At 33.2% G+C, this 11,319-nt stretch overlaps 2 protein-coding genes and 1 pseudogene across 2 annotated transcripts; all 3 read left to right on the top strand.

The window, feature by feature from the left end:
- Positions 1-1,010: 1,010 nt before the first annotated feature.
- On the top strand, positions 1,011-2,903 carry LOC106356156 (UDP-glycosyltransferase 72D1). The gene is made up of 2 exons (XM_013795966.3): positions 1,011-1,267; positions 1,357-2,903. The coding sequence occupies exon 2, from the start codon at positions 1,360-1,362 to the stop codon at positions 2,791-2,793; it is 1,434 nt and encodes a 477-aa protein (XP_013651420.2). The 5' UTR covers positions 1,011-1,267; positions 1,357-1,359; the 3' UTR covers positions 2,794-2,903.
- A 2,898-nt stretch (positions 2,904-5,801) lies between these two features.
- Positions 5,802-8,756, top strand: LOC125576710 (annotated as a pseudogene).
- LOC111213937 lies at positions 8,670-11,107 on the top strand. The gene is made up of 5 exons (XM_048737326.1): positions 8,670-8,680; positions 8,735-9,065; positions 9,293-9,615; positions 9,712-9,911; positions 10,466-11,107. Exons 1-5 carry the CDS (start codon positions 8,670-8,672, stop codon positions 11,062-11,064), a joined length of 1,464 nt encoding a protein of 487 aa, XP_048593283.1. The 3' UTR covers positions 11,065-11,107.
- The last annotated feature ends 212 nt before the right edge of the window (positions 11,108-11,319 follow it).

The raw sequence follows: 11,319 nt of genomic DNA, 5'->3' as shown, positions 1-11,319 counted from the left end.
ATTTTCAGTATATATAATTTTCTAAGTATTATAATAACTACTAATAATATTTATTTTAATATCAATAATAAGTTAAATTAAATGAAATAATATTATTAGCATGAACTTTAAATTAAAAAAACCAAATAATAGAAAAAAATTACAAATGTTCGTGAAAATTAAAAAAACAATTATAGACCTTAAGCTTTCGGGTTTTGAGAATGGCCTGATACCACACTAACTTAGGTCAATATATATAGAATTTTGTGACTGGTGTTTTTTTTTTTGAATTATCAAATAGAATTTATGCTTCAGGTTTTGTATAATTGACTAAACATTTGAATAATTTAAAAAATTAGGAACAAGAAAGATTATAAAATCTTTGACTAGCATAAATTTAGGTAGAGTATTTATGGGACACTCAAATGGTTGTTCACGATTTTCTCTTGTTGTAAGAAGGTCTGTTCACGATTTTTTTTTTTAAAACGGAAAAATCAATTAAATTTGTAACTCAACTCTTAAAACATGGGATTTGGTTGATATAGGTTTATCTTTTGAGTTAGCAATTTTATAAAGGGTTTAAGTCAAAGTTGTAACTCAAGTACAACACATCTTAAATCAAACTTAAAATCAAAAAATTAAATTTAATGCATGATTGGTAACATTTTTGAGTTACAAGCTTAACTCAAACTTAATCAACCCTACCACATGTCACCAATCGTCTTTTCTTTGTTTCTTCTTCTTGCTCTGGACAAATCCGGAAACATCGGGACGCGTAGATTTTTTGTGTTATTTTAACTTTGTGTCTACAAAGTTAAGCTTCAGTCCAAAAGTCGGTATGCCCCTTAGTTTCAGGTCTCTTTAACATTACGTTGGGTCATATCATATGGGTAATAATTAACATGCATGTCACTTGTCAGTAACCCATATCGGATTCAATCCACGGTTTTGCATTTTAAGAGATAGATAAGTAGAGGTGCAATGGTACCAGCACTAATGCACTGGATCCCATCAGAACTCTGCAGTTGCTTGGACGAGAGTAGTATTAAGATGGGTGACTTCCTAGAAAATCTTCGTGTTACATTCTATATTATAAAAGTGTTTAAAAAAAAAGGAGGTAGATAAGTTTAGCATTTGCCGCTTTAAAAAAAAAACAAATTCTAAATTAAAATCAGTAATAAATACTCTATATCTCATATGAGCCCGTATATATAGATAGTCTATGGTCTTATCCCAGTTCATGCACCGCCATTGACAAGCAAGAAACAACTTCTAATATAAGGAAAAGGTAAGTCCTTTTATCTAATTAACGCCCTTGTACTATAACGATTTCTTTCGGTTTTCGTAATCATTATAACTAAACTTTCTAATGTTTAGGTCATGGAGCAGCCGCACGCGCTTCTAGTCGCTAGCCCTGGCTTAGGCCATCTCATCCCTATCCTCGAACTTGGAAACCGGCTCTCCTCTGTCCTCAACATCCGCGTTACAGTGCTCGCAGTAACATCCGGTTCCTCCTCCCTGGCCGAAACCGAGGCCATACGCGCAGTTGTTGCTAGGGGGACATGTGAAGTTACAGAATTACCCTCGGTTGATATAGACCACTTCGTGGAGCCAGATGCGACGGTGTTCACTAAAATTGTAGAAAAGATGCGAGCCACAAAGCCCGTGGTTCAAGACGCCGTCAAATTAATGACACAAAAACCGACGGTCATGATCGTTGACTTTCTTGGTACCGGAATGATGTCCATTGCCGATGATGTCGGCATGGCTAAGTACGTTTACGTCGCTTCCCACGCGTGGTTCTTGGCAGTGTTGGTGTACTTGCCCGTATTGGATAAGGTTGTGGAAGGGGAATACATTGATATCAAAGAGCCTATGAAAATTCCAGGTTGTAGACCGGTTGGAGCGGATGACATCATGGAAACAATGCTAGACCGGTCGAACCGACACTACCGAGAGTGTGTACGGTGTGGCGAGGAGATACCTATGAGCGATGGTGTTTTGGTGAATACTTGGGAGGAACTACAAGGAAATACTCTAGCCGCGCTTATGGAGGACGGAGAATTGAGCCGGGTTATGAAAGTACCGGTTTATGCTATTGGGCCAATTGTTAGGTCTAATGGGCCTACTAAAAAGCCTAATAGTATATTCGAGTGGTTAGACAAACAACGGGAAAGGTCAGTATTGTATGTGTGTTTAGGCAGTGGTGGAACGCTGTCTTTAGAGCAAACGATAGAACTTGCATGTGGATTAGAGTTAAGTGGTCAAAGTTTTCTGTGGGTTCTGCGTAAGCCCACTTCTTACCTAGGTGAAAGCTCGAACGATGATGATCTGGTAAGTGTCGGTCTACCGGAAGGTTTCTTGGATCGCACACGTGGTATGGGTCTTGTGGTCACCCAATGGGCACCACAAGTTGAGATCTTGAGCCATGGATCAATCGGTGGGTTCTTGTCTCATTGCGGCTGGAGCTCTGTGTTAGAGAGTTTAACTCAAGGAGTGCCAATAGTGGCTTGGCCTCTTTACGCAGAGCAATGGATGAATGCTACATTTCTGACTGAAGAGATCGGTGTAGCCGTTCGTACCTCGGAGTTACCGTCAAAGAGAGTGATCAGCCGAGAAGAAGTGGCGTCTTTGGTGAGAAAGGTTATGGGCGAAGAGGATGAAGAAGGACGGAAGGTAAGGGCTAAAGCTGAGGAAGTAAGGGTTAGCTCCGAACGAGCTTGGACTCAAGGTGGTTCGTCTCATAGTTCTCTCCTCGAATGGGCAAAACGATGTTGCCTTCTGTCATTCACAAATAATACAGTGTCAATTTAAAGGTGTTTGTCAAATTAAAGTTACTTTTAAATAATATGAATCATATGATGTTATACGAAGTATGCTTACCATCTGGCATTATGTAATTTCTTATGAATAAAATAATAAATTGAAAAGACTTGATTATTAACAAACTATTATGATTTATAATGTGATAGCTTTATAAAAAATGATACAAGAAAGTGGTGATTTTTACAATCTAATCCTATATTTATCAATTTTTATAATTCTTGAGAAATATCAAAAGTACTTTATGAAAATGCTAAAGTTTATTTTAAAATTACTTTTTCCGATAACAATAATTTTTTTTAATATAAATATAATACACAGAAATAAAAAAATATCTATCATTAAAGAGGTAGCATACATTTATACCTTTTAGATTTAATCAACATTTACTTATGCTTTATATTTAGTTAAACATTTTTTTTAATTTTGAATTGAATAAAAAATTTCAATTTTTTTTATAAGTTACTTATTTATTTAAATATTTATTTATATTTATAAAGTGATGGTGCTGACAAAAAAATAAGTGATGGTATAAGATTCTTTTATGAGGGATTTGCCAAATATTACTCAAAACTTGATTTTGATTGCAAAAGTATACCCAAACTTGAATCAAATGTAAAAGTAATCCAAAAGTCATGTGAAATTACAGTTAGTCCCTTGTGACCAAACAAAAAAACATAATTCATTTTTACGAATATAGCCCCGGAAAGCCTTCTGAGATATTGTACGTCGACGTCCGTGGAAGTCTTCTGGTATAGTGTCAAAAATAATTTTTGATTTTCAAAAATAAATTTTGAAAAAATAAATCGAACAAAAATAATAATAATAAAAATTTCGAGATTTAAAAAAGTATAATTCAAAAAAAACATTAAAAAATATATTTTTTTCTATTTTTTATTATTTTTATTTATTTATTTATTTATTATATATATAAAACAAGAGTATAAGAGTATTTTGCCTTTTAATGAAGAATGTATTTTTGAAAATATATCTTTAATGTTGGTAGACATGAATAATGGTACCAAGAAAGTGGTAAACATGAAAATTTCTTGTTATATCATTGTGTGTTTGATTGGTATTTGATCTTGTTGCATGGACTAGGAGCTAGGTTACCTTAGGGTTTAGAGTTGATGGGTAGAGTTTTTGGAATGTAAAATTTAGGATTCTAATAAATATATAAATAAATACTTAAAAATATTTTAAAAATAGTTTCAAAAATAATTTTTGATTTAAAAAAAATTGAAAAGAAAATCGAAAGAAAAATTTCAGAAAATAAAATGTAATAAAAAATTCGAATTTGATAATGTATAATTCGAAAACATTAAAAAAAATATTTTTTATATTTTTATATTTTATATTTTTTTTTAGTAGGTTGCAGGAGACATGAGTCTCCTATTCTTTATTTAGAACAAAAACAAAAGTTACAGGCAAACTTGCCAAGGTCTAGAGACCCCCTGAATATCCTCCAAAGAGATAGCACCAACACTATCAGGCACAACCTCAAAAACATGCAAACCCAATGATAAAGAATAAGCATAGTTAGCTAATCCATCTGCTAGACGATTAGCCTCCCTATACACATGCGACACCTTGACTAACCAGTCTCTTGATATGAAGCCATAGCACAAACGTACTAGGAATGACAGGGGATAATAGTCGTTAATCCCTGTCTGAAGAAAGCCCACCATACTCTCTGAGTACACTTCCAGTTATATTTTATATTTTTATCTTTTTATCAGCTACTCTTTTTAAATTTTTTATTTAAATAATTATTTATTATATATATAGAGAACAAAGGTATAAAAGTCTTTTGTCTTTAAATGAAGAATATATTTTTGAAAATGTCTCTTTAGTGGTGGTAAACATGAATAATAATACCAAAAAAATGGTAAACATGAAAATTTCTCAGTATATTATGGTGAGTTATATATGGAAAGGAAGAAATAATAAAGTTTTTGGATATTGATCCGAGTGATACTCTCAAATTACCAGAAGCGGAGTCGGTACTTTGGACTGAGGCACAAAGTTCTCTTGCACATGGAATTGATCAAACTCGCACACCAGTAACAGCGATAGTCTATCCCATGTTGATGGTGTTTTACGGATGGATCATGGAAAGATTAAGATAATTTTTCAAGACAAAGGTGGTATAGCACACTGGAAGGATTTGATGGTTTAATGGGTGTAAGGAATACACGTGCGAGTCAATCGCCACTTCATTTGGAGATGGAAGCTCTAATTTGGGCAATGGAATCCATGAGGAATCTACGATAGTTTTCTGTTACATTTGCAACGGATTGTTCTCAGTTGGTGAAGATGGTTTCGGAACCAGAAGAATGGTCAGCCTTTACAAGTAATTATTTAGAAGACATCAAGGTCTTGAAAAGAAGTTTCAACAGCTCAGAGCTCATTCATATACCACGGACGCAGAATTTAAGGGCGGACAGTCTAGCACGCAGTGCAAGAAGGCAAAACCGTCGTTTATTGTCCATATGGATACAGAGTTACCGGTTTGGTTTGCAGAATATATATGAGTCTATCTATGTTGTTGGCAAAAAAAAAATTGTGGTGTGTTTGATTGGGATTTGATCTTGTTTCATGGACAAGGTTACCTTAGGGTGGCTTAGGGTTAGTGAAATACAAAATTTAGAATTCCAATAAATATTTAAAATATAAAAAAAAACTAAAAAAATAGTTTAAAAATTAATTTTTCGATTTTCAATAATAAATTTTGAAAACAAAAAATTCAAAAAAATAAAATTTATAAAAAAGTTCAACTTTGAAAAAGTATAATACGAAAACATAAAAAAAAATATATTTATTATTATCTTTTTATTTAAATAATTATTTATGTTATTTATAGAAAACAAATGTATATGAGTCTTTTGTCATTTAATGAAAAAAATATTTTCGACAATTTTTTTTTAGTGGTGGTAAACATACGTGAAAAAATTTTCCGCTATGTTATGGTGTGTTTGATTGGGATTTTATCTTGTTTCATGGGCTACGTTACCTCTGGCATAGCAGTCAATGAGTTTGGACATGTAATTGTTTATTCATTTCTTCAATCGATTATAACGAATAGTTTTAAGGAGGGTGTGAGAGGTTTCAGATTTGGTTTATGGGGTCTCTCATTGGTACAATTGGAGCTATAAGTGGAACTGTCTTGGCAACATAATGGCTGGTCATAAGTTCTTAGGGATTCCAGGATGACGCTGCGCCTTTCTATTGAGTGCAACGTTGAGTGTGATGACTGGGCTTCTTGTTTTCCTCTTTGTCACTGAAGCAAGGAGAAAGAAAACTAGCAGCACCCTTTCTCATGATCATGAACGGTAGTATAAAGCTCTGCATAGTTTTTTTGTTTTTGTTTTTACATGAAAGCTCTGCATAGTTGATTATATATTTAGTACCAACATGACAACTACTTTTTGTTTATTTTGTTACATAATGTTTTGTAGAGGTCATGAACTTATGGTTCATAACGTGAAGAACTAAGATGCTGAAACATTGGATATTATGAGCTCGTTTTGGGAAGAATCGAGATTAGCCATAAAAGATGTAACCAAATTACGAACATTTCAAGTCATCGTGTTGCAGGGAGTCGTGGGTTCAGTGCCATGGACTGCAATGGTTTTTTCACAATGTAGTTCGAACTCATGGGTAAGTACTAAGTAGTAAGTATCTTAGATATATATATATTACTTGTTTCTAATGATAAATTCTTAACTGTGATTCCATTCTCATATTTGAAAAAAACAAACATATATTCTTATCTAAAAGAAATGTTCAACCAAACATAATAATTTTTATACCAAAGCAGTGGATAGGAATTTTTTTTTTTATCAAATTCATCTAACAAAATGTCAAGAACTTTATCTATAAGAGATGGGAAAACACACACACATATCTATATATATATATATATATATATATATATATATATATATCTAATCATGCGCTTATAAAGTAAAAAAAAAATATATTTACTTTTAATTTCCAGCTTTTGATCATAATCAAGCGGCAGCTTTGAGCGGGGTTTTCACCACAGGACATGCAATGGGATATTTAGTCGGAGGAATAGTTGTAGACAAGATGTGTCAGATATTTCAAAACTCAGGCAGAGTAATGTCCGCACAATTAATTTTTTTCATGGGAGCTATATCTATATTATTAAAGCAGAATCTTTCTTAAGATTATGTCTTTAATTTTTTCAATTAATTACAAAAATTGCTATTATCATTTTTGAAAATTTTAAATGGTTTTCGGCTACATTAATTGCACCAGTGAGAAAGAAATATTTTTTAAAACATTTACAAGCCCATTTTGGCAGTAAAAAAACTGGAATTTTCAAGCCCATTTTGACTTTATTAGAAACCAATTAGATTATAATCATTTTTACGTATACTTCAAAGAACTATACTAAAATCGATTTATGACATATATGATATTTACGTTGTATTAGCACTTTAGTCATGCCAAAAATCTGAATATAATTTTTTATTATTACTTTCCGTTTCTTTTTTTCTGGTAAAACCGTCGGAGAAGCTGGATTACTTGTGGGTGGATTTCATGAATTTATAGACAGAAGCTCATTTAAATACTTGATTTTTATTGACAAAAAAAATTAGAAAACCCATTTTAAAAACAGTAAAACATAAAATGGATTCAAATTTTTGTTTGTATTTCTTTTAATCACCTTTTAAAATATGCCACGAAAAGGATATTTGGAATTTATTAGTTTAGAATAAACTAAAAATATTAATACAAGGAACTCTTTTTAAAAAACAACTCTTCAGAATTACTTTGTATGACTATAAAACATCAACACTATTAAAAAAATTAGTTATCAAATAACACATAAGGTTACAATTAACAAATATTTAATTTTTAAAAGAAATAAATCCCGTGCTTTTAAAATGTGAATCATTATAAATATTATTATATTTATATCTCAATACATACCATTCTAAATATATAAAACAACTACTACACATATAACAAAAAAACAGTTATAAAAATATAAATTTTATAAATATAATATGTTATAAAATAATATATTTAAGAAAGAGATAATTATGCGTTTTGAAAACGCGGGTCAAAATCTAGTTCTCCGGCATTCTTAAAGTTAATTCCACAGTCTACCGACAGTTACTACATTTTTATGTTCACTCTTTCTAATGGGTCTCACATAACTTGGTGTGGACCAGCAACTAACTTTCCAATAATGGCCGAGATTGTTCCTCCTAAGCATCGAACCATGATCTATGCCTTTGATCGTGCACTCGAGGGTTCTTTGTCGTCATTTGGTGCTCCCTTGGTTGAGGTTATATCGGAAAAAAATGTTTGGGTTTGACTCAGATGGAACTGATGATATTAAAGATTCTGGTGGTGCGGCCGAGGCTTTGTCCAAGGGGATCTTGTCTATGATGGCTATCCCATTTGGATTGTGTTGTCTTTGTTACACACCGTCACATTTTATTTTCAAGAAAGATCTAAAAATGCTATAATTAAATCCAAGTTCAAGAGAAATGGAGATGATATGAAACTTATTATGATTTCGATTTTATTGTTGTATTTAATTATGATGAAAACATATTCCTATTTTATTATTGTAAAAAGACTGGATCTCTAGCTTTTATGATTTTTTATATAAAAATGGTATGATTTTATTGCCATATATAGAGGATTGCTGTTGACCAAATGGTCTAATTTTCAATAACAAAGTCAGAACTTGATGAGGAGAATTTTACTTTTGAGTGATTTTTATGGTTGGTACAGTAAAATTATTTTTGTTCTTAAGAAATAAACCCCAAATCCATCGAGAATTGTCTTCGTCTCTACTCATAGGTCGCCTTCATACAAAAACAATGAACATCAAGTTAGCAACTTTCAATTTTCTTACAGAAATCTAATTTGGTGATTGTTTGGTTAGTAACTTTGTCTGCGATTCACACAGTGTTTATCGAACAGGAAAGATTTATGGAATATCTATCTCTCTCATTCTCATCAACTTAGCCACACTGATGCAACGAGCAGACGAAAAACTCATTCCCTCGGTTGCCAAAGATGTGAAAGAAGCATTTAACGCAACCCTCTATGATATTGGATACCTCTCATTTATAAGAAACATTGTTCAAGGACTTGCCTCTCCTTTAGCTGGTTTATTGGTCGTTATTTATGACCGTCCGACAGTTTTCGCAGTCGGTTGTTTATGTTGGGTCCTATCAACTGTTGCAGTTGGAGCAAGCCACTTCTTCACCCAGGTTTTATTCGATTTACATATGGTGTTGAGATCAGATATTGGTTTAAATTTTTTCTCTGTTACATTATGAGTTTTTGCACAGAAGTTCATATTAACCTTTCAATGCAAAAATATAATATGCAAAAATATATTATGCAATAATTAAGACATGGTTGACACATAGACTATTAATATTATACATAACAGATATATATGTCTGATTGGGGCTAATATAATTTCCTGGACTAGGTTACCGTTGGTGTAGCAGTCAATGGGTTTGGACATGCAATTGTTTATCCAGTGCTTCAATCGATAATAGCGGATAGTTTTAAGGATAGTGCAAGAGGTTTTGGCTTTGGTTTATGGAATCTCATTGGTACGGTTGGAGCTATATGTGGAACCGTCCTACCAACTGTCATGGCTGGTCATGATTTCTTAGGAATCCCAGGATGGCGATGCGCCTTTATGTTGTTGGCAACAATGAGTGCGATGATTGGGGTTCTTGTGTTTCTATTTGCCACTGATCCAAGGAAAAGGAAAAATAGTAGCTTCGTTTCTCGTGATCATGAACGGTAGTATAAAGCTCTTTAATTTAATACAGCACCAACATGACAGAATCTTTTTTTTTGTCATTACGACCTTTAGTTTTGATGTTGTTATTTTTGTAGAGACGAACTTATGGTTCTTAAAGGGAAAAACTATGATGCTGCAACAATGGAGGTTATGAGCACGGTTTGGAAGGAATCCTGGGTGGCCATAAAAGATGTAACTAAGTTACAAACATTTCAGATCATCGTCTTGCAGGGAATCGTAGGTTTGGTGCCATGGAATGCAATGGTTTTCTGGACCATGTGGTTCGAACTCATTGGTATACGTCCCTTTTTATAGTTAATTTTATTTCTAATTACTATAAGATTCTAGACATGAAGGTCCATATATCTCTTACAACCAAGCATAAACCATTTTAAATCTACTTTTCTTTGGAAAGTAACATCTCCAACTAAACTTGAACATTTATACGAACCCTAGACTGAATAGGCCCCAAAACAACCAATCTCACATATATTCTATCTAAACTAACTGGTTCATTAAATCATTAACTACTTAAACTTTACATACACCATACCTTTATTTATACTACTAACCCAAAGGATATGAGAAATTTCTTTTATGATCAATTTATCTAATAGAAAGTATGTCATTTTCCAAACCAGTTTTCTATAATTTAGTTAAGCCAATAGTAATATCTTCTATAAGACAATATATTGATTCAATTTTTCTCAACAAACCTAAGTGAATGCAAACTAAACAAATCGAATAGAATAAACCTAAAATCCGTTCCGACTTTCCTCCCTATTCGACAATATTCTTATGAAACATGAACTCCAACTGCATGTTTCTCAAAATATTTTCACTTTTCAGGTTTTGATCACAATAAGACAGCATCTCTGAGCGGGATGTTCACAACGGGACAAGCAATAGGGTCTTTGGTTGGGGGAATAGTTGCAGACAAAATGTCTCGTATATTTCCAAACTCAGGGAGAGTAATGTGCGCACAATTCAGCGTTTTCATGGGAGCTATATTCTCCATTATTCTCTTAAGAATAATCCCACAGTCAACTAGCAGTTACTACATCTACTTGGTCATTCTTTTTCTAATGGGTCTTACCATAACTTGGTGTGGACCAGCCATTAACTCTCCAATTTTAGCTGAGATTGTTCCTCCTACGCATCGAACCATGATATATGCCTTTGATCGTGCACTCGAAGTGTCATTTTCATCGTTTGGTGCACCTTTGGTTGGAATTATGTCGGAGAAAGTATTCGGGTTTGACGCAAAAGGAATTGATAATATTAAAGACTCTGGCCGTGAGGCAGAGGCGTTGTCAAAGGGGATCATGTGGATGATGGCTGTTCCGTTTGTATTGTGTGGTCTTTGCTACACACCGTTACATTTTCTTTTTCGAAAAGACCGGAAAATTGATAGAACTCCGAGTTCAAGGGAAGCAGAGATTATATGATCATTAGTATGCTCGTCATCAGCATGTTTCAGCAATAAATCAGTGAAACAATCATGTTTGTATTACTTGGTTTTGACTTCTGATGTTTCTTATATTTTATTCAGAAAAATATTAATCATACTATTGGGATTAGCGTTTGTGAATGGGGTTTAGACTTAGGGCCTGACTGGTTCAAACGCAGCGGTTGCGGTTGCGGGAGTTTGTGGATGCGGACGATTGCGGTTTCGAGCGGTTTAAAGAGATTTGTACGACTGG

Source organism: Brassica napus, chromosome A7, assembly GCF_020379485.1.
Source record: "Brassica napus cultivar Da-Ae chromosome A7, Da-Ae, whole genome shotgun sequence".
NCBI lineage: Eukaryota > Viridiplantae > Streptophyta > Magnoliopsida > Brassicales > Brassicaceae > Brassica > Brassica napus.
This window is presented reverse-complemented; position numbering and strand designations above follow the sequence as displayed.

What these genes read in the sequence shown, in the direction of transcription:
- LOC106356156 (XM_013795966.3), top strand. Translation starts at nt 1,360, where the DNA reads ATGGAGCAGCCGCACGCGCTTCTAGTCGCTAGCCCTGGCTTAGGCCAT.
- LOC111213937 (XM_048737326.1), top strand. An exon ending in CAAGCCACTTCTTCACCCAG is followed by an intron (nt 9,066 to 9,292) that starts GTTTTATTCGAT and finishes TTCCTGGACTAG; the next exon opens with GTTACCGTTGGTGTAGCAGT. An exon ending in CATGTGGTTCGAACTCATTG is followed by an intron (nt 9,912 to 10,465) that starts GTATACGTCCCT and finishes TTCACTTTTCAG; the next exon opens with GTTTTGATCACAATAAGACA.